The 23,531-nt window shown below is 45.2% G+C and overlaps 1 protein-coding gene across 1 annotated transcript in view; it reads left to right on the plus strand.

The window, feature by feature from the left end:
* The window catches only part of LOC144144930 (uncharacterized), a 114,058-nt gene extending 92,231 nt beyond the window's left edge, over window positions 1-21,827 (plus strand). Inside the window, exons 15-20 of the mRNA XM_077676438.1 lie at window positions 2,311-2,487; window positions 3,337-3,378; window positions 7,266-7,341; window positions 15,752-15,825; window positions 19,052-19,195; window positions 21,534-21,827. Coding sequence (XP_077532564.1) covers window positions 2,311-2,487; window positions 3,337-3,378; window positions 7,266-7,341; window positions 15,752-15,825; window positions 19,052-19,195; window positions 21,534-21,704 — 684 coding nt within the window. The 3' untranslated portion in view covers window positions 21,705-21,827. The remainder of the gene's footprint in view (window positions 1-2,310; window positions 2,488-3,336; window positions 3,379-7,265; window positions 7,342-15,751; window positions 15,826-19,051; window positions 19,196-21,533) is intronic.
* Window positions 21,828-23,531: the final 1,704 nt, after the last annotated feature.

Consider the following 23,531-nt stretch of genomic DNA (forward strand, 5'->3'; position numbering starts at 1 on the left):
ACGTGCCGTGCACGCCACAGGCGCGCTGACACTGCCGCGGAACACTCGCACACTGCGCACGGTGTGGCCGGTGGCGGCAACATGGCGGCAGCTTCGGTCGCGGAGTGGTGCGGGGATCTCGAGCGACTGCTTCTAACCGCTCTATAAAATGCTGCTCAAGGCACACACGAAGTTGCTTATTGGTAAAGGAGTTAATAATCTGGGTGAAAACAGTACTATAAAACATCATCCAGGCCGCTAGTGAAAGCACCCATAATATCTGCCGGGGTAGTAAGCCTAAACATCTCTGTCAGAGCCAGCTGGCTGTCTCGAGCGCTTCGAAACTTCCGCAATGAGGCACATGCCTCCCCATTGGGGCAAGTCGGCAGGCTCCTCCCACTGTCTCTTGCGTCAGTTTCTGACCGAGGTAGAAGGTGCCGCGGGCGTGATATCGTCAATGCAGGCACGCAATATCGCGCACGCAACTCCGGCGTGCACAAATCGCGTGTAAAAACACGCCATGCAGTTCACGCTTTACTATCTGCTTTGCAATAAAGCTTGGCAGGAGTTCACGTGACTAGCTCCGTGGGCTCGAGATGGAGAAGGCATTGCAAGGGTAGCGAGTGGGAAAGGGGTTAGGAACGAAACTTCACAGTGGCTTAATTTGGGACCGGCTGTAAGCCGGTTTATTGAACAGTTTTGAGCTTCGAAGAAAGTGATCTTGTCTGAATCAACATGTTGTTCAGGAGTAATGCTACAGGAGCGCATCAGGAAAGCATTTTCTGATAAAATTTTCTTTGCAAAGCTACTCTTTATGAAGAATGTGGTTGACGTTTTCGCTGATTTTTTTTGTCTTCGTTTCAAATAAGTTAGCCGTTAGTCCACCTGCTCAATGATCATCATAGGTGACCCTCTTTCACAAGCTGGGTGGGCGCTTCATGAAGACAAAGTCTTGCCGCTCAAAGAAAGCCAGAGAGTTGCCGTTGTTGCAAACCTAGTCCCCTGCAAATTGGAAAGCGAGTGTAGAAGTCGGAGAGGACATGTAGCATGCGATTTCGTCTTGGGAACCCGGAGAGAAACAGACATTTACGTTGGGCACTGGATGCTTTTACATAAAACGCATTCAGTACATTCTGTCGTGGCTGCTATTCGACAATGTCGACCCTGCGCTTCTTAAGCCCACAGTTGAGGGAAGAGGAGTCCTCTTGCTCTCATTTTAGGGTACTAGCTACCAGGCTGCCGCAAGTGATCAAACCGTGCAGTGCCTTTACTTTGATGGATGAATACACGCTCCTCCAGCTCGAACATGTTGAATCAGATTCGTCTACGCGGATTGACGAGTATTGGCAGCAGCAGATTTTTGAGCAGAACGAGGCTGAAAACAGGCAAAGTCTCTCTCTTGACCTAGTGAAGGCTAAGTATATTATTTCGCGATTTGCTCGTGAGTGCGCCTAATGTTAATCGCCACGTATATGCGATTTTTCCATCCACCGTATGCGCCGTATGGCAGTTTCAACATGTGTGTTTCCATGGCCGCAAGTTAGCACATACCAAACAGGCAACAGCTGATACTGCAGAACAGGCCGGTATACAAGGCAGACCCCGTCAGATGTAAGTCAGCTGGCAATGATAACGCTGAGCGCTGCAGCTTTTTCATCACACGCTGAAACATGAAGAAGCGGCAAAGGAGTAATGTGCAACTTTCACACCCATGCAGGATTATTTCGTTTTCCATTCCTTCATAGTGCATCCACAGCCAACCATTTTAGCATAGGCCAGAAAGGAAAGCTTTCAAAACAAGTTTTAGAACGTTCTTAATACATGCAGATTGCGTTTTATTCTGTGATGTTACAACTGTTAGGGTTTTATTTTGTTACTCTAAGAGAGTACATAGAAATAGAAAACAAGTAAAGCCATGGGACAGCTTTATTTGGAGGAAACGCGTGAACAGGAAACTAGGTGACGAATGCCAATCAAAACAGTGCTGAAACAACCTTTTTGTGGGATTTTTTGTGACTAGGTAATCTCTGAACGTTAGCACACCGTACCTAGTTGGATAACAAGCCCCCATTCATAGCAACGCTCCAGAAAAATTGACCGAGCCGCGCTGGCACTCGCCAGTGTACACGGGCACCCGTGAAGGCCACGGCGAGAAATTTTGTTCTAAAAGGCCAGCCATGCCGAATGACATCATGCCGGCCAGCATGGCTGCGCCCAGGCCGCCGCGCTGTAAACCGCCTATAGATGGCTCTGTGGCTCCTCCCCCCTCAGGCCAGAGTTGTGGCCATGCCAAGAGGTGATTGTGACAGTGTGCCGACGCCTGCCTTCCAGAAGAAATTGGCCATCCAGGAGCAGCAGCACAGCAAGGCTCTGGAACTGCACGTGGACACAGTGGAGCAGCTGAAGCGGGAGATAGCCGAGCTGCAGCAGAGGCTTCCCACACGACAGGGGTCGCCTCCGCATGACGAAACCATCGACATCACCACTCTCGAGCGGCAGGATGGAGAGGTGGGTGGCTGTGTCTTTGCTCCCTCGCTGGCCGCCACTGCTCACAGTTGCTTGCGGCTGCCAAGCACCTCAAACTGCGCACCCACCAGTGATAGCTCATGGGCCAAACAGGCATTATGCTGCAGGCAGGAAGGCAGGCGTTCTATTGCACTAGCTATGACAAGTGGGGTAGTTGGTATGGGAAAGTCGGCCCTTGTGTGGGACTACAACGCTTGGGAAGTTCACCCGGCTTGTACGGGAAATCGCCCCTATGGAATGGGGCGGCTGCAAAAACGCAGTTTTTTTTTTTTTTTTTTCTCCTGGTTTTGTTATGTTTGATCTCTCGGGGCACTTACAGCATTTATTTGAGGCCAGTTCGCTCCCCTTCTTGGGCATTTTATGTGCAGTTTTTCGAGCCTGGAGTACCACCAAATCAACACACCCCCAACGGCAAAGCAATGAAACCTAAAAATTAAAATTGCCCTACCAGAACGAGAAGCACCCGCTGATACTAGCAGACATGTGCAATCTGCAGTTAAGAAAAAGGCCTAATTTACCCTAAATAACTAAGCCATAAATAAGATGCTGTTACAAGGATGCAAAGAATGACAGCACTTGCAAAACAACGAATATATTAGCAGTGACAATAGCGCCTTGGTTTAATGAATAGCATGACGTGCACAGGTAGAGCTGCCATGCCGTTATTTTTCAAGGCAGGCAGCAAAGTAGTCAGCATAACAGCGGGCTTAAAATGTTTTCGCATTCAGCCATCTCCTTTGCTGTCTACTTGGCTGGTTGGAAAGGCTCCATCTAGTGGGACGATGCTTGCAACCACTCTTGGCCTAAATGTAAACGTTCTTCTTTGGACAGGGCTCGGAATCCGTGTCTCCCGTGCCCCCGGTCATAGCAAAGGTAAGCCTGCTTACTTTCAATACTGTCCAATGTCCCTGTTATCCCTGACACTTCAGTGAAAGCACACAGCGAAGGGTATAGCGTATTCTAAAAGCCTGTCAAATATATCAAAGGTTTAACTATATTGATTCGGAGGTTTATTATGCCAAACTTACACCTGGGCTATGAGGTATGACGTAGTAGAGGGCACCACTGTGGCGTGCCTCGTAGCTTAGGTCTAAATGTCATCTAGCAGAAGTTGCGCCTCTTCTAAAGCTTGCCCCTCTGCATATTATCCAGAAATCTTCAGCCGCAAGTACTTGAACCATGGGAGGTACCCCCCTCCCCTTGGCTTATGGGCATTGTGTGAGCATTTCATTTAAGGGGGGACGCGGCTTTCAACTTCGGAAAAATGACCAAAACATCGTTTTTTTGAAACCCGCATATTCGGCTTCTATGTTTTCTATTCTATGCGTCTGCAAAGTTTTTACGCTGAAAAGCGTCGCAAAGTGGCATAAAAAAATACTTTTGTCAGGCGCGGTGACAAACTATCAGCGCAAAAGGGCGAAAAAACGGCAATTTTCGGAGCGCTCTATCTCCGCAACGGTGCCACCGGGCGCGGCCATTTTGATATGGTTAGATCGGCCGAGCGATCGTCTTTCCGGTTCCGCTCGTCTCTTTTATCTTCGTTCATTCACAAACGCACAAACGGCAGAAAAGAAACGACGCACAAACGAAGCTAGAAATAGATGCTGAAGCGCTATTGGTCCTCCCAGAACAACGACCCTCCTGATTGGATGTCACGGGCGCAACGCAAGATGGCGGCCGCCTGAGCTGCGTAGCGAGCGCTTTGAGTTCATTTTCGCCGCTTCGCTCGGCCGAGTTTCTGTTCAATCTGTGGTATTCAACACGCACGTTATCGCGATGGGAATGCCTGAGATCGCGAGCCAGATTACGGGAAGTTGTGTGGCTCGAAAGGAGGAGGTCATCGAACGCTTCGTGGTGCGCGTGACTCTACCGTCGCCAGACCCCGGAGGGTGACGCGGTGTGCGCGCTTGCGATAGCGGTTCGTGAAGTGAACTTTTAGTCGGGTTTGCGATGTTTACACGCTTAGTTATTGCTGTGTTTTGACTGTGGACTCGCTAGCCTTGAAAAAGAAACGGTCGACGCGTCAAACGCGCTGGCGCGCACGGCATAGCCGACGCGCATTGGAGCAGCACATGACTGGGCAACCGGTTACGATTGAACGCCAGTAGTTGTAATTAATGCCTGCGACGTTAGATTTAATCTTAAAAGCGACCTGACCAGCCATATCAGGTATAATTAAAGTTCGATATGTCGCGGTAAGCGTGCGCTGCGATGCGCGCGAGCCATATCGCCCGTATTGCGCAACGTTTCCCGTGCACTTGTAATTTTCATGCAAACAGGTTTGAGTTAGTAATATAGGAATAAAAATATGTTCTCTGCATTAAAAATGTACGTTACTGTCGCAGCATTTAACGGTGATTTTTTAGGGAAATTATTGATACCATTGCTTAGGGCATACTGGCTTTGCTGCTAGAAATATTGGATGCCTTGAATGTCAAAAGTATTAAAAAAATATGCTCTTGCATTGAAGTTGGGAGTTATGCAGAATACTCTACCAAGCTTCAAAGTAGCTCATTTTCATCCTTGTGGTATGCAAACTTTTGGCAATGAACACCTCTGCACGTATGAGTACTAAGTTGCTGTGCCAGGCAAGATGATAAAACATAAAAAAAAAGCCAAAAATGTTCAAATTTAATTAAAAAAAATGCTCAACTTGTTGCCATGGTGACAGCACTGCAAAAGGAGGCTGTTCAGTGCGATACAGCCAACCAGCTAACCTACTTTGCATTGAAAGCCCATTGAAACCCATCTCCCCCTTCGTTTGGTCTGCAAAGTGGGGTATGTACTCTTCACGGAGGAGCTGAAAATGATGTTTTCTGGAGAGAAAAAGGCTGTAAAAGGCACTCCAATTTCAAGGCAAGGCATTCCAGAAGCCCCATGTTCAAAAGGACATGAAAGGCTACAACCATGACGACTTTTGATAAGTGAAACCTATGTTGCAACTTCGGAAGCCGTTTTCTCAAAACAGTTTTTTTTGCCACCTCCGTCGCTTGTACCAGGGATTTTTTTGTGACCGCTGGGTCTATTTTGATTTCGTTTCTTGCATTACATTCCTTGATAAACAGTTCAGGTCGTGACACTCTTGGTTTTCCAGATTTGTTTTTTGTGATTTTTTTATTCGAATAATCGTTCACAGTCAACATGCCTATTGCACATTAACCTCTAAAGAAATGAAAACCAAAAAACATTGTGTTGTAAAAAAAAAATTCTAAAACTGTCACGACCTCGTCCATTCATTTGGGAATGCAAAGCACTTCGAACAAGTTTTCTATCGTGTTTTATAAGCCGCTCAAGCTCGGTACAAGCGGAACAGAAAGAAAATTTAATACATAAAAAAGTTTTCAAAATATTAGTTTGAAATTTTTATGGTGTTATCACGGAAGCATTTCCAGTTGCTGTGCCAATTTTCATCAAAATCCACAAAGAAATAAAAAAGTTGATTTTGAAAGCCACGTCCCCCCTTAATGCATTGTTTTTCATAGGAGGTTTGCTGGTACTGCGGTGATCTGTCTTAAAAAGTGTGTCATTGCATAACTGGGAGCATATAATTGGAGTTTCAGTGTATTAGTTCATGAGGGTGGAAGAAAAAAGGGAAGAAGAAAATGGGGAAGAAGCAAACAGGGAAGAAGAAAAATGTGTAGAAAAGCGTGGTGGTGGGATACTATTCAGAACAGTGACGATCTTGCAACATCTTTTTCTTCTTTGTTATATTGAGCAATGTCCCACCACCAAACAGCCAGTGAACATCATACAGGCTGTCTTGCTACCAGAGGGGGGTAAGCTTTGTGTCAGTTTTGATTTTGGTCAAATGTTTTGCCTCGGTGTAACAGACACGGTCAAAGGATTTTTGACAGTGGCCATTAAAGCTACTATTGCATATCAGTGCCAGTGTCTATGTATACGACCATCAGTGGTATTCAATTCTTGATTTGAAAGCAGCGGTGTTATTATTATAGAACAAAGCGCCCTCAACGTGCTACCAGTCACTCTGCCTTTGTTGTAATTGTGCAAAGGCCAATACGCAAACTGCTGAGCACGAGGTCGCGGGTTCGATTCCTGGCCGCAGCAACCGCTTTTCTGATATGGGCGAAAAGCAAAAACGGCCGTGTGTACGAGATTTCAGCGCACGTTAAAGATCCCCAGGTGGTCAAAGTTCATCCGGAGCCCTCCACTATGGCGCACCTCATCGCCTGGGTTGCGTCGGCGCGTTAAACCCTACAATCAATCAATCAATCATCGGTGGCAAAAGTGAGCAACAAGTGGCTGTGGTAGCGAGAGACGAACCCCATTGGCAGCTTCACTGCTCACTGTGCTGGGCAGCCTTTCCATACGTCTGCACCTTCTAAGCCTTCTTCTGGATGCCAGCAGCTCATGACTCAGTTTCTGCAATATGCTCTTGCGTAAAGAAAAGGAAGTTAAAATGCAAGAGTAGCGATAAATGCTAGCATTACTTATGTATTTGTAAAGACACAAAGCACCATTTCATCCTCTGGAGCTCCTCTAAAGTCTTTTGGCCATGATGAGGGCCTTTATTGTCGTTACTCCCATTAAAACCTGCTGCCGTGTAAATTGGTACACCAGGGATGGCGGAAATTTCAAGATGGTTGCTATTTTTGTTGTTTTTCATATTGGCTGCAAGAAGTGGCGCCATGACGGAACTAATCTTTGGACTGAGGTTGAACATCATGCATGAGTAGCACTAAAGAACGTAATAAAACAAAATGCTGATGGTGTTTTTTTCTTCTTCTTTTTTTTCCCAGCTCTCACCATGGAGTTTGGTTCCATCAGGAGGCTTTAAGCCACTGGAGCAACTTTTGCATGAGGATGAAGACTTAGGTAAGGCATCCTGGACCAGGACGAATTTTTCTTCAACTGCAAAGTTTCTGAGAAAGCTGTACAGCTTTCCTTTGTAGCCGTACAGCTGCAGTGAGGTAGATGTCAAACTTTCCTCCGCAGAAAATTGCTCCACTTTGGGAATTTTTCTAAATCTGGTGAATATGGAGTGGCCTCTTTTCATAAAACACTGTCACCATGTCTACACTTTTTTTTCTGTTTGTGTGCATTCTCTGTTGATTTACTAACGATGCGTGCAATTTATTTTGTGTTGAAAAGATTGGAGTTTGTTGCTCTGCACTTTTTAACACAAAACAGGTCACAGGAAATTAGTGGACACTACTGACACAGGCCACGCAAACCACACAGCTGTGTTTTTTGGGAAAGAGGAAGTACAGTACAACCTCGTTACAACAGACCATGATAGTGATCACGGTTTCAGTCTGCTATAAAAGAAGTATGAACAATCCAAATACTGTTACTGCAGACTTTTACGGAATCATGGATAAAGTCTGTTATAACAACAGTTTGGACTTTTCAACTGTTAAAAACAAATAAAAAAAACTAAGCTGGTCGTTTCATGAGATTCAGTTAAAATTTAAACAGGTTGGTATTTTAGGCCAACAAACCTTCAGGATGAATTGGGGTTTTCAGCAGTTTCATCCTCTTGCGACTGTGAAGCACATCACAAAATCGCATGCATGACTCTTCTTGCATTTGCTGGGCTCCTGTTGTGTGGAACCCCCTCAAACTTTTGATTCACTCATACTATTATTAATCTATTTCACGTCTTCAACCTACAGTTGCATTGCCATTGTCTTCACATGAATATAAATGAAATTCAAGTAAAGGTCTTATTGCTAAGCTTGGAGATTTAGCTATCTATAATGTATGACGGCATACATTTTTTTGTTTTAATGATGGTAACTTTCATATATAAGCGTCTTATCTGTTGCACTATAATGCTTAAATTCTAAATCCTATCACTTGACTGCCAGGACATCTGTTTCAAATTGTTTTCGTTTGATCACAACTGTGAGGTAGCAACACAAAAACTGAAAACATGCGTAACAAATGAATGGTTGCCTGCACTTGAAAAGTCTGCTGTAGAGATGCAAAGGTGGACTTGTTTACCTTTCAAACTGGTCTGTTATATTCGAATGTATGTTGTAACAGAATCTGCAGTAAAGGAAGTTTATACAATGGCACAGATAGAAAGACCAACCAAGCATTGCAAATCAGTATGTTGTATTCAAATATCTGTTGTAAGCAGATCTGTTGTAACGAGGTTCTACTGTATGACCTGTACCATGCACAGACATGAACTACACATCATCTGCGACGTGGCAGACGTGATGAGGCTTAACAAACTTTATTATGGCTTAGCAGCTAGTAAAAACTGTTGTTGCTAAAAATACGACGTTGTTATGGTTAATAGACCGTAACCAATATGCCCAGCAACAAGTTGTTTTAACGCCATTATTACTCGTGCACAAAAGCATGGTACTGAAATTTAGAAAAACTGATAAATACCATAATACAGCACAACTTCATGTTCATTATTCCAACACCTGACCATTGAACACATGACGTTGAGGATTGTGTGGCCTAGTGATTCAGCAAGCAGTTCACCAAGAAAACTGGATTACATTACGTGCCTCATCACAAAGGTCATGTTGTTGTACTTTCTCTTGGGTATTCTGAGGCTCTTTTCAGAGAACAGGTGCAGTTGAGAAAAGGAAAAGGGGTGGTTTCCGAAAATGTTATTTAAAAAAAAGCACTTATTGCAGCATTACTTGCTTTATTGGCATTAGGACGGGTTTAGTTAGGCTTGAGTAATAGTTTGCATTGGGGACTTTTCCGTAACACTAACACAATGGATTAAGAGACAACCCTAATGAAGGGCTTCTAAGCGGCACTGTTCTTAGAAGCGCTTCATTTGTTCATGTTCTATATTTTAAATGCACCTTGGCCAAATGGTGTTTTCACGAGAGATGGGACAGGCGTGTCCGGTCGACATCTTTAATTTTGATGAAAACTTTACATATAGCCCTTTCTGCTCAGAGAAAAACATCTCAAGTTAGTTTTCTGAAAATAAATTTTGCCTGCCTAAAAAAAAAAAATTCCCAAAGCTGGCTCGGGTGGCAGGTGCATTGGACAAGCCGCGCGAAATTCGAAACTTTTGCGACTGTAAAAACACAAACTATTGCAGTTATTTCAGCAGGGTTCTCTCTGCGGAAACATACTGTCAAATGATTTTGCATACTTACTTTAAATTTTCAAGTACAGTTCTTTTTAATAAAAATTAGAAACTTGACACTTTTTCAGAAATTGAGAAAATGTCGCGCCCTGTTTCTCTGCGTCTAGAAAAGCCTAGAGAGTTCAGTTTTTGAAGTCTTATTCCTCCATCATTTTACATTCTCCATGTCAATTTTAGTTGATGTAGAAAAGGTGGTTTATTATGAAAAATGCACTGCATTGCAGGTCAGTTGCGCATTATGGTCTACTTTGAAAACCGATAAAAAAAATGTCCATCTTCGATTTTCTTCAAACCTTCACAAATTGAAGCCAAAATTGTTCTCTATCACAAGCTTGAAAAACATGTTGCACTATTGTTGTAGTTTTGCAGCTAAGAGCACTAAATATGACCTTGTAGCAGTGTTGCGGGGTGGTCTGTAGCAAACTTGTGACTGCAACGTAAGGCGAGCAGTGGCCGGTACAGCTAAAAAAATTATGAAGTGAAATGGAGGTGACCATGCGTTTTTGAAATTAACCATCAATGAAGTACACAGTCCCTGGATATGATGGCTCTCAAATGGGTTTTTGGTGGCTTAGTCTACTGGTCGTGCGAAACCACACAGTTCCAAATGTGGCCTTATAGGACCGCTGAGATTTAGACGGTTAAAAAAATAATTGGATTTGGTGAGACACAACACATGTGAGAAGCACGACCGGCTTTATAGATAGCGACCTGCCCATGCGCGCCGATTCCACGTGCCAAATTTGTTATTGCTTGTTTGCTTTTTTTTTAGTTCTTTCCGACTTCAATGCACCAGCTGGCACTGCTTTTAATCCTCATTTCTCCTCTGTATATGCGTTTGCTCAGCCTGCCATCGTTGTTATTTTGTCTTTCTGTCGGCAGGTTGTGGTCAGTCTTTGCCGATTCACACTGGGGGAAGTGCGCACCTTCTGTCGGCTCGGCGATGTGCTCAATTAAGGGTCTTTTAACGCGAAATTGTTGCTTGGCTGGGATAGTGAAAGCCCGCTCCCGGCCGTCGTCCACAGAACGCACACCCCCCCTGGATGTCATCCGCAGAAGACTGTCCACAGCTGCTAGCAACCCTTTGCTAGCGTGTTCCGTGGTGTTCCAAGAGTTTGATAGTGCGCGTAGATCCGAAAGAATAAAACCAAAACTACTGTATAATGCGGAATATAGGTCGAGATTTTTTACAGAAAGATTTGCCGAAAAGTCACCCCTCGACCTATATTGCAGTCACTGGCAGTTGTCATCTGGGGACCGGGCAGCCTATCGAGCCCATCCAAACCCCAAAGGCACCATCGCCACCACCATCAATCGGACGCGACGCCATCTTTGTTTTGTTGCTCCTCTCGCTGTCGGCGAATGTGTGCGTGCTATTTTCTTCTTGCTCAGAATGAGTTTAGGCACTTGATGCCAGTTTACAGCAGCGTTTAAAAGAAAAGTTAGTGACTTGATGCCAGTTTACAGCAGCGTTTAAAAGAAAAGTTAGTGGTTTTCCAAGGCCAATGACGCGTCCGCCTTGCGCCAGTTCGGTATCGCCAAAAGAAGTGTTGCTAGTGGTGTTAGCTGAAGGGGCAGCTCTCGGTATGCAACGCTCGGAAGGCCTCGTTTCATGGGCGCTGCTCTGTGCACCTGTGCTGCTGTACAAAGGGGCAAATTTTGTCCGCTAGCGTCGTGCGATGTCTCTACGAATGGATACCCCAAGATGTTTGCTGACCGCCTGCACAGACTGGCTGTCGCTCCGGTCTGCACACGAGTGTCCCATGCTTTGCGCTCGCTTCACGATGACACGGTCTTGCGAGTGTTTAATAAGTGCTGCATAAGCAATTCCCTGGAGTGCACCGAGGACGACCTGCTGTGTGGGTGACAGTGAGCCAGAAGCAGTCGTCCGACGATACTTCAGACAGTTTTAAGTGGGTAACCCGAGACGAAACAAGTTATAGTCTCAATAAAACAATGGTTGGTACCTAATTATTTTTTTTGCATTTTTCGGCTACAAGGTAAGGGGGTCGACCTATATTCCGCCTCGACCTATATTCTGCATTATACGGTATATTCTGCGCGTTTTGTTTAATAGCATGGAATAGAAAAAAATGAACAGGAAGGAGCCCTTTGCGCGTGCTTTTTCATATAGTGCATCAAAAGAGCAAGGACAAACAGGTAGAAACTCTCAGCGAGCGGTCGATTCCCATTGGCTTACGGCAATGGGTGTGCGAATACCGAATAGTAACTTTTGAATCGAATGTCGAATCAAATCCGGAAAAAAAGCCGAATATCGAATCAAGTGTAGAATATCAATTTTTTTTTACAGGCCTCAGTTTTTCATAGATGACTGAATTTTAGATAACTGGCGAGAAACATGTACTTTTCACTATACTTTTCTTGGACCCTAAAACCCACTGAGGAGTCATTGACTTGCCTGAATAGCCGAACGCAATGATCACACAGAAACAGTTTGCAGCTGGAAAAGCTTTTTAAATGTCCCTCCTGTTATCTTCACCTATAATCAAGGTTATATCTTGTTTTAATGGCTGCTTTTCATTTTTCTGTGAAGCACAAGGATTATATATGGCTGAAACAGGGCAGGTGGAACAGATGCTGCCCTTCAGTACTTGTCGCTTTCCACCTGAACAGTTCTTCCCGACACTTCAAGCTGGACTTGAGCATCATGAAATAGCGCAGACTCGACACAGACACAAGAAGAAACCAGATAGATGAGAGCACTTGCGTCTGTCTATTTTTTTCTTGTGTCCATGTCAAGTCACAAGATGTTCAAGAACCACTTCCATAACTGTCGATCTTCTAAAGCTGGACTGTGTTGGCGCATATCCAAAATGCAGAAGTCTTTTTCCAGGACGCAGTGTTAACAGTTCTGTTAATCTGAGTGTGCCAACATGGGGCACACACAAAAACAGTGAGAAGTACATCAAAAGATGCATGCAGAAAATGCGAGTGCGCTAGCTTGAGCAATACACTTGGAAACCATTTCTACTTTGTGTTAAAATGCTGTGTACTTTATTCACAGTTAATTTCAAGAACTCATGGTCACCTGCATTTCACTTTCATGATTTTTAGGTGTACCAGCCATTTCTCATCTTACGTTGCAGTCAGAAGTTTGCTAGAGACCACCCCGCAACACTGCTACAAGGTCATATTTAGTGCTCTATAGCTACAAAACCACAACAATAGTGCAACATGTTTTTTTAAGCCTGTAATAAAAAACAACTTTGGCTTCAATTTGGGAAAGTGAAAAAAATTGAAGATGGCCTTTTTTTTTAATTGGTTTTCGAAGTAGACCATAGTGCGCAACTGACCTGCAATGCAGTGCATTTTTCATAATGAACCACCTTTTCTACATCAAGTAAAATTTGCACGAAGAATGTAAAACAATGGGGGAATAAGTCTTAAAAAATTGAACTCCCTAGCCTGTCTAGATGGAGAGAAACAAGGCCCGACATTTTGGCAATTTTTTAAGGCGTGTCAAGTTTGTAATTTTTTGTTAAAAAGAATTCTACTTGAAAATTAAAGTAAGTATGCAAACTCATTGGTAGTATGCAGAATTTTGCAGAAAAAAGTCTTTGGAAATAGCTGCAATGGCTCATGTTTTATAGCTGTATAAGTTTCGAATTCCAACATGCATGCCTGCCACCCGAGTCAGCTTTGGAAATTTTTTTAGGTAGGCAGAACTGTTTTTCGGAAAACTTTCAGATATGGTTTTTCCTGTACACAAAGGGCTATGTATAAAATTTTCGCCAAAATTAAAGGGGTCCTGAAAGGCGTTTTGAGTACACTAAATTGACTAGCGCAATCGTTAGATTGGGTCGTCAACATCATCTGTGCCAAGTATTACTCTTTTACGCGCAACGGAAAGCTCACACTTTCGTTGCAAAGTTTGTCGCTTTTTTCTCACCCTTTCCTTCGTGTTTTTGGACGCCGCCATCTTCACATGTCTACATCATCGATTCCCAGATGTTCGTCATGAGCTAGACATCCTGCTATTGGGCGGCTTTTTCACGCACTTCCGGCAAAGAGATGAGTCGTCTGCTCAGCGTCGGCTCGCCGGCTGATCTGCCAGCGGAGTGTCGGAGTGCTTGGGCATTTTACGACAAACGAAACAAGTGTAAACAAACGCTTAACCGTTCGTATTGAATGCAACACGGCCATAACACAACATGGATATTCTCTTACCTGAGTACGTTCCGTAAAGAAAGCGTTGAAGCCCCGTGGCACTTCTTTCGTGCAATCGCAGAGAACGCCCTGAGCCGAATGCCCGGGTTTGACGGATACATTTTATTCCACTTCAAAACAATCCAGATATGTGTTTCGAATGAACACAACGTCACAACATGCGTTGCAAGTCTGAACCGCGATTGACAGACGATAGGTTGCCTCCTCCTGCCCGTCGTAAATTCGGCACTCACCTCGCGCGCGGTTTGCGGGGACGAACAGCAAGTCACTTAACTCTGGCGCGCAAGCCGAGAAGGCTTTTAGCCACGCACACTGCACATACCCCATGCGAGGTTGAGTCGTACGCCGCTCGAGAAAGATAATCCAAACCATGGGAAGCACTATCCACCCGCAGAAGCACAACCGCACAACGTCGCATTTCATCGCGAAACAAAGGCGTCCACAACACACACACCATCGCCTCCTGTAATGCCAAACGCATCTCGCACTTCCAAATGAGAGTGAGTAGTATGCCTGCAGTGCCCATATGCCGCGAGGTGGTGCCCCGAGCTGAACCGGGATCACGCAACCGTAACTGCCTTCTAGAGCGGTTTGTGCCTTGTTGCCAGGGCAACCGATGTTTGATATTGTCAAAGAAATGGCGCTCGCTCCAGCGCTAAAAAGCTCAGAGCCGCGGCAGAGCATGTTTTGCCAACGTTGCCGCTCTCCACCACGCGTCGCCCCAAGCTGAACTGGCGTTTTGTGCACGGGTTCTTTTGTGCACGGGTTCAAATGTCTTTTTCACATGCCGCCGTCAGGAATTACCGCCGCCACAAAATAAGACCCGGCACCAGCGGGGCCACATCTGATACGGCGCTTTTTGGATAGACAGTGCACTGTGCATCCAAGGGAGCGAGCGCACGATCCCCCCGTGCGGCTGCGAGTTCGCCGCCGATAAAAAGTCACGTGCCGCCGATAGCAAAGTTCTGCAGCAATACACCGCGAAAGGGCAAGGCCAGGCCGCCGCACACATGCGGCCAGATTTTTCGTTCGCTTTTCCAGCCTTTAGCGTAGTGCGGGATTCATGGTGTCAACAAAGCTTTCCCGTAGCAGACGGCATGCAGTGTGAGCAGCGCAGCGGAAGTACGTCACCGCCGAGGAGCGCAGCATCATGGGAGGGAAGCCTTGCACGCCGTCAACAGCGGAGAGTACGTTGAAACGAGGAGGAAACGCGACTCGGCGATAATGCGCGGTTTTTGATTTACGATTTCTCAGCTAATACTCATCGCTTTAACAAAATTCTTGCAGGAGGAGATTGCTAATACATTGCTTTATTTGGTTACATGTACATCCACGCATCGGCGGAAGGTATTTCAGGACCCCTTTAAAGATGCCGGCCGGACGTGCCTGTCCCATCTCTCATGAAAACACCCTGTAATTATAATAGACGCCACTGAAACTACCGTATTTACTCGATTCTAAGCACCCCCTTTTTTCTGCGCCTGCAGTGCCCAAAGTGAGGGGGGTGCTTAGATTCGAAAAACATTAATTATCCCCTTCACTGCCACTTTTTTTCGCGGTTGTACCTCGACGAGATGGGCGCAAGGAAGAATTTTTATTTGGGAAACAGTCAAAAAGAAAATAGATACAGACAGGGAACGTACTACTTATCTATGATACTCAGTCAACCTCATGACCATTGGCCATTCTGCCGCTTGGGCCGCAGCTTCAAGTATCCCACAGTAGGTCATCTTCTGTTCCATTGTAGTGGTTTGTAATTAAAAACTTCATGAATGGCTTGGCCTCAGCACGTCTAAAATCTACCTTGCAATGGTTGCTAAGAAAAGGGGGGGGTGCTTAGACTCGCATACAAACTTTTTTCCTTTTTTCTTTTTTTTTTTTAAGTAGGAAAGGGTGCTTAGAATTGCAACAGTACGGTATTTAGGGAGCAGTGTAATTTCATTTTATTTCTTTCTTTTAATATAGTTGTTGCAGAAGACCTGGATGCTCTCCACACCAAAATTACTGACTCTCAAAAAAAAGTGGACCACTTGGCTGAGGTAAGTGCTTTTCTCACTGATAGTTGCTGCGAGTCCCAGGCAAATCTGCATCTACTTGGTGTAACTGTGTCTATTTTAGGAACCTTTACTCAGGGTTAATGTGGGCCCTTGAAAACCTTTGAATTAGAAAAGCTTGTTTTGAGGGATTTGGAAAGTCTTGAAATTTACAGGCCCTTGAAAATCCTTGCACTCTTTCAATTTCCCTTTGTAATAACCATAAACGTGACATGATGCAACGTTAGGCTTGAGTGAATTTTTGTGGCTTGGTTGATCTTCTTTAGCAAATAGAGGTTTGCATTTTGTAGCACACTGAAAGTGCTTGTCCGTGTAACCCTTAATGAACAACGATGAGAAATTGTTGAAAAAGGAAATGTTGCTGGGCGTAATTCAACAAGGGGACTTGTCTGAAGACTGGTCCCCTTTTTGAACGTGATCAGAGTGTGGTGCAACATGATGAAAACCTTCGTTACTTTTTGCATGCTACGTCATTCACGGAGGGGGCAAAAGGCGGGTGCTTACCGACACAGCGTTCTGGTAGGGAACTTGTGTCGTGGTGGCTCACTGTATCCATTTGGGCACCAAAGTGAAGTATTGTTGTGGCTATCGTGTGTCTTCAACGTGTAACACAAATGGGCAAGTGAAATGGTATCTTCATCTGGGGAAGAGCAGCTCGAACATGACCCAAAACGGACGACAAGAAAAAACAGGACACGCCGCTGGCAGCATCTTTGCTCTGCATGTTATCAGGGCGATGGCTTGGGTAAGGGTGGATGGGTCACACTGATGAAGAAAGGACGTTGACGGACACAGGGATGTAGAGCAGTGTTGTAGAATGGCTTTAACTCTTTCGTTACCGCGGGAAATTGAACAATTTCGAGGGGTTTAACAAACCATATTGGTTAGGCACACATAGCAGTGACAAAATGCAGGTGATTCCATCCGCTTTCCATCGACACCAGTTTTAATAATGTTTTCATAAATAATGATTGCGAAAAAATGATCAAATTTGAAATTTTTGTCCAGACATCCAAGAAAATCAGAAATAGGATGTTGTGTATAATAAACCACCAGTAGTAGAAAAAATTTAGAATATACTTTTTGTAGGTAAACGTTTCAAAAACCCGTCCTACAAAAAAAAATTGAGTTGCGCAATACAATTTGTAAGATATAAAAGAAAATGTTAGCACGCGTGGTGCCCGTGCCTTGCGGTGAAGCCGAACCTCTATTTCAAATTTTGCTATTTTGGATGGTTCTCTGGAAGAAATTTGGTGGTTTGACATCATTAAAAGCCCCAATTGGCCTCCACAGGATGTAAAAACACCTTGTCAATGATTATGACCAGCACAATATTGAAGGCAAGCAAGCAATGCGAAAAAATACGCTTGGAGTTGAAAACCAAACTCTGTGGTGGATGTTTGTTGATGTTTTGATCATCACTTATCAGTCAGAACTTTAGTTTGCGGTTCATTATCATGTTCTGACTCGCTGTGGTAGCCCTTCTCGAAGGAATAAGGTACGATGCGCTAGAATCGTGCCCAGCAAGTTTTCACCAAGCCGCCGTCGTGCCATGAAGTGAGTTCAGCACTACGAGCCTACTACGTTGCAGCGCCACCTAACAATTTTGAAAAGAAACAATTACAAACCTGTTGCCCCTGAGTTGCCCCTGAGTTGCCCCTGAGCAAAACCGTGTCTTACCTAAAAGAAAATTCGTTGTCCCGTCTACGCCTCGTCCTCGTCCCTTTGCGCTGTTCCGAGAATGCTATACCAACACGCCCAAGCTTATACCTGTTGGAGACTTTGCAGGAATAGACAGTTCTACTAAGAAGCAACACTACACCTATGGAAATACCCTTGTGAGTAAACGAAACTGGTCAGTGAGCAGCTGGCAATGTTCAAGGCCGATTGGAAGCATTCTCCTCATCTGAACTGATATCCGCCGACTCGGTGCCATCTTTCAACTTTCAGTGGAAGCTGTTATCGCAGAAGTAAGGCGTGGGTAAAGTGGAAGCACGAGCAGCATGCTTGTTTCGAGGAACAGTAGCAGGCAACGAAGGCGCCATGGCAAATTAGCTTGTAGTTGGGGAACTGCGTAGTAGCACCAAATATGAATTTCGCAACACAAAAACGAAACCAGAACTGTTGGAAACTGGCCGAAAATGCCAGGCACACTTCTAGACATGCGGGAAACCGTCAGAAATAAGCTTTTGCAGAATAAAGCTACCCTTTCTCTGAACCAAAGATCAGTAATGAATAGCTGGTGTCACTTTCAAGTATAATTATCACCTCTCAACGCTGTCGGATTACAAATCTGACAACATTATTTGGTACTTGACTTGCCAGGAGCTTTTTGATATAAAAAAATTGTAAGGCAATGCAGCCTAACCACGAACGGCATGCTTTTTTGTCAGGTGCAGAAGCCACGCCCCCTTCCTGAAAACCACACACACCTCAGGTCGCCAAAAACGCCTTCAAAAATGTCAATGTCGCCGGAGCGGGAAAATTTAAACTGATTCTAAAAGTGCAGTGCCTAGACTAACCTCTGGCCGCATTAGGTGTACGAGGAACGACTACAAGATGTTGAAATAGGCCATACAAATCATTGATCACCGGTGATCAATTTGAATAGGCATGGTAACGAAAGAGTTAATCTGTGCTATTTGGTACATTTCTGGCGAGAAGTAGAATCTTTTTTTTTTCCCCACAGATAAGCTATAAGGGAGAGGAAAGCATGCGCTGTGTCACACGGCTGATTCCCCACATTGCGCCAGCTTTTGTTTACATTTTCTGTCAACGTTGTTTTTTTTTCAATACATCTGACACTTTGCGAACGCGAAAAGCTGTGTTGGAAGTGGCAATTGCACTTTCACTGCACTTTCGCTCTATCTGGAACAAAATGTAATTTATTGCCTTGATACATACAGTGGCAATCATGTTGCACTTGTTTATTATAGCTGAGCATTCATTATAACTTTGGCCGTTGTTTATTTAAAGTGGGCTCAACTGTTTATGTGGAGCGTATCAGATGCAATACTCGCGTCAGAAAAAGAACTGAGTAGCTGTTCAGCCAGGCTGTTCGTATGTGGCATGGTATTGCATATTGTATTGGTTGTTGACCTTCTGGAGCTGTGTTATTTGCTCTGAGGGTGGATGTTTTTGTACTGAATATTATTGTTGAAACAAAAAAAAGTGTCATGTACCCCCTCCTCTTTCCCTTCTTTTGATACAGCTACTGAATGAATCTGAGTCGAGCAATCTACGTATGACGGAGCAAATCCGTGTCCTTAAGGAAGAAATTCGTCGCTTGGAACGGAATCAGGAGAGAGAAAAGCACGCCCAGAACTTAGAATACCTCAAGAACGTTATCATGAAGGTAACATGCTTTTGTTGCTGCATTGCAAATGCCTTTTCGTGGCTTTGTTGTTTTCTATTTAACCCCAGCAACAGGATGGGTGGGAACTCTAGAAAATGCCGTGAGCCCATGCTTGTTTCCTCCCATTGCTGTCCTGTGTGCACTAATGGTCCGGTGTTGGGGCAGAATGTCTTCACTTTTGCTCCTGATTGCTCCAGATGTAGTAGGCTGTGCATGAGTGACATAGTAAGCAGTGTTTACGGCCTGCGAGCCATCTGTTATGCTTGTAACTGGTAATTGTTCATCCTTTTTATGACCAATTTGAGCCCCCATTAACCAAACACAATGTGTTGATTTGTCGATTATGTGTATATAGTCGAACACGGATATATCGAATTATTGCCTATATCGAACAGTCTGAACATCTCCTTGGAAATCCCATGCAAAAGTATAGTGCTGTTGTACGCATGTGTCGAACTCTTGATCACGGGCACATTTGATATATTGAACGCTGCGGCGCAAGTGCCCCTGCAAGCGCGCTTCTCCTGATGGGGTGGATGCGATGGCAATGATGACTTCTTGCCGGCGCTGCCGCGCTCGGTGAAGAGGAAGAATCGCCGTGTCGCTTCGATGGCCTTCAACACCCGCTTGCACACTAGCATGGAGGGCAGCCACACGGCAGCGAAAGGCAGTAAAGGAGGAAAAGAATCCGACCAAAAGCGCTCGGATTCTGGCATTTTTTCTGCGTGCTTGAGTGGTTATCAGTGGTGGCTCGCACAGTTGGACCTATGTGGCGTGGTGCGTGCTTGTTTGTCCAAGGCACGCATTTCGGAGCCATGGTCACGGAAACAAGGAAGAATTTGTATTTAGCAACGAATGCGGACACTATTCGATACTGCACGTCAAACGTGGCGTAAAGGCGAAGGCAGCGCGGCCACGGCCCGGCCATTCCGGTGCGTGTAGTGTGTAAAGCATCCTTGTTGCACGGCTGCAGACGAGAGGTGTTCTGAAACCGAAGACGGCGGTGATGGTGCTGAGTGCTTTGACAGTGAATTACGAGAGCTGTCAGCATTCCCATGCGCCATTCCGAATGACACAATGGCACATGAGTTTGTAAGTGCTGACGACGATGTGCAGGCCGTTGCGGACATCACTGATGCCGAAGAAGTGAACCCTATAGCAGCCCTGACAACGTTCCCAAGCGCCTCTTGCAGCCAAGCTTGTGTCAGTGTTCAGATTCGCCACTTTTGTGGCACAGTGTGCAACACTGGATTTTCTCATTTGAACAGCATTAGTAAGCTTGAAGACAGTCGGGTGAACTTTGTGACTCAGAAGAAGAAAACAGGTGAATCACACAGAATTTTTTCATCTTAAATAAAGTGCGGTGGTCATTGCACTTTGGTTCGAATTCTCCATGCTTTGAGGAATAAATCGGTAAGCTACCGTTTGTTGCGACTTTGAAAAGCTCTGAGATGTGTGGAGCTTTCAGATAAGCTTCAGATGAGCATATTTAATATTTCGAACTATCGATATATCGAAATTTTTCGTGATCACCTCGAAGTTCGATATATACATGTTTGACTGTAGTGCTAGCCACCCTAGCTTGGTGGGCACTTTTAGAAACAGTGAAGACAACAGTGGACACAGGAGCATCGTTATTGGGTGTGACAGAAGGGGCTTGGTGCACGCTTGTAAGCTTGGGTGGAATTCTTAACAGGGCAGGGGAGTGAATTTGCCAAGCACTTTCTTGTGGCTGCGTTGCGGAAGTCTAGAGCCTTAGTTTATTGCTCAAGTCTGCAAAAAGTGAAGACACAGGCTGCCTTATGTGGTCGCATCATGAACTGTCACTGTGGTGTCATATAGGTTTGCGGTTCAGTTCGATGCCATCTTGGTCTTCTCAATTTTGGTGTGTATTGACTTGTTTGATGGGTATTACCAGCAGTGTTTTTGTCCTGACAAAATTAATGTACACATAGGATATAAAACCTCTTACATTAATTAGTTCCCAATTGTGACTTATAAGCCTTGCTTGCAAGCAGTGAACCCTACGATCACTTCCTTGCTTCTCATTGCATGGATTCAAGTGCACAACTGAATCGGCCCATGCAGCATCACCCACCACTGTGGCTGAGAAGCTAAGGCATTTTGCTGCTGAGAGCGTGGAGAGAGGCTCGGTTCCTGGCTTAAGGGACCATTTCTTGATTGAAGTGATGATCAAAAGTGCCTATGTCTAGGAGATCTTGGCCCGTGCATTAATTATTTTCTGGTCAACTAAATTAATCAATAGCTCTCCACTACTGTGTGCTTCTCCATGCCCAGGTGTCTATTTCCGCGTTTTAACTCTGATTTTAATTTGCAGTTTGTGACATTGCGTGGTGGCAGTGAAAAAGAGCGGCTGGTACCGGTGCTGACGACGATGCTGAAGCTGAGCCCCGAGGAAAAGAAAGACCTGGAGGCTGTGGTCACGGGTGAAGCACAGCAAGAGGCAGCCGCTGCCTCTAGCTGGGGTGGATACTTGCCCCGCTGGTGAGGCCCGGTGGGGCTCGTGTGGATGGACATGCGTGTAAAATTGTGTACAATACCGCGAGGACCAAATGTACAGTGTATACTATGTTCTTGTTACTTCAAATAAATGTGGCATCAGCCCCTCTGATGTGTTTCGTATTGTTGCTCACTTCTAAGTGCACGACGGTGCCTCTCTGGGTGGCCCTAAAACCCAAGTTCTTTGGCAATGGCAATGAAATGTATGGGACGTCATACATGTGGGTTCACATATTCACGCGTACACTGAAGAGCTTGGCTTGCTATCTCTAGAGCCGCATTACCAGAGCCTTGACACTAGTGCTAGATGAGCGACACCTGCAGTGTAAAACATGATGCACCTGGGACAGCCTCAAGCTGTTGCTGTGCCTACATGTCAGTTTGTGAGAGAGCTTTGACACTAGTGCTAGGGCACAGTGAGTGGCACCTGCAGTGTAAAACGTGATTCACCTGGGACAGCCTCGACTGTTGCTGTGCCTACATGTCAGTTTGTGAGAGCTAGTCGCTGGTCAACATCATGCAGCACCCAGGCCATTCACTGTTGTGTTTTCACTGCCAGTGGATTACCCTCTACGTGCAGTAGCTAGGGCACACGACCTATGTGAACATGCTATGTAGTTATGGGTGGCATTGCTAGATTTGTGCACGTTTCTTCAAGCACGCAGTTACAAAGTGCCTCCCATTTCTTACAAAGCAAGGTATAGTGCATACTGTATATAGTCCAGTCAAACGCCTGTCTAACAAAAAGTGCAGGACCGCGATAAGTATTCGTTATGCACGGCACTTCATTATGGGCATTGCGCACTTAAAAGCAGATAAGCCTACTGAGACAAAGAATCGTTTAAATTGCAGTAGGCAAAAAAGTCCACAATGTTCATCTGCAGAGTAGTATGACGTACTAAATGCGCCACCATCACCGACCTGACGATGTCAAGGTTCACGGCATGCTGGGGCACGAGGTCAGATACAGACGAGATATATATCCGCAGCGCGTCAAAGGCCGCTGCTGTTTTGTGGCTGGTCGTAACGCGTGGCTGCTCTGCATGTTCATCGCTGCTCGCCTGGTCATTTGTGGCGTCCCATTTCCATATGATGGATGCCACGGTGTTGTCAGTTGTCTGGACGTCCACCGAGACGTAATCGTCGGCCGTCACAACCGATGCTGCGTCGCAACGCACACTGTATGTGTTTATTGGTTCCTGCAGCTCTGTGGCTGCACTGGATGACTCACGGTCGTTAGAACACCTATCAGCTGCGCGTCACCACGTGTGCGGCTAGGCATATTCGTTATCAAACAGCAATTCAGTGATTAGGAACTTGAGTATCTTTGTTAAACAGGCACATTCGCGGTAGTGGTCTTTGCTGTAGTGGCATTCACAATACGTAGGAAACGTAGGAATCTGGCCAGGCCACATGGCATGCTTTGTTGTACAGGCTCTTTTGTAGTAGAGGCATTCGTTGTAGTGGCACTTGACTGTACTCTTGAAAAAGCCTCACCCTCAACTTAGCCGCCACAAATTTGAATTTCAGAAAATTTTGACAAACAAGAGAGTGATTTGTTTACATTGCCATGAATGCCACTACTGGCACCTGCTTGAGCTCTGCTGTAGCGTCTGCAGATCGATCTGGCACCTCTTTGTGGTTGCGCTGTAGTTCCAAGGGCGGCTATGTGGTTGTGATGGCTAGTTTCAAGTGCATGGCACAATGTTGCAGGGTCGTCGTTCTTTCTTTTTTGTTCTGTTTTGTTTGTTTGTTTTTGCAGGCACCTTGTGTCGTTGCTTTTTTGCTGCTGTCTTTTTCACGATCCCACGTCTTT

This window comes from Haemaphysalis longicornis, unplaced genomic scaffold, assembly GCF_048455015.1.
Source record: "Haemaphysalis longicornis isolate Haplotype H1 unplaced genomic scaffold, Haemaphysalis longicornis Haplotype H1 scaffold_1, whole genome shotgun sequence".
NCBI classification, from domain to species: Eukaryota; Metazoa; Arthropoda; class Arachnida; order Ixodida; family Ixodidae; genus Haemaphysalis; species Haemaphysalis longicornis.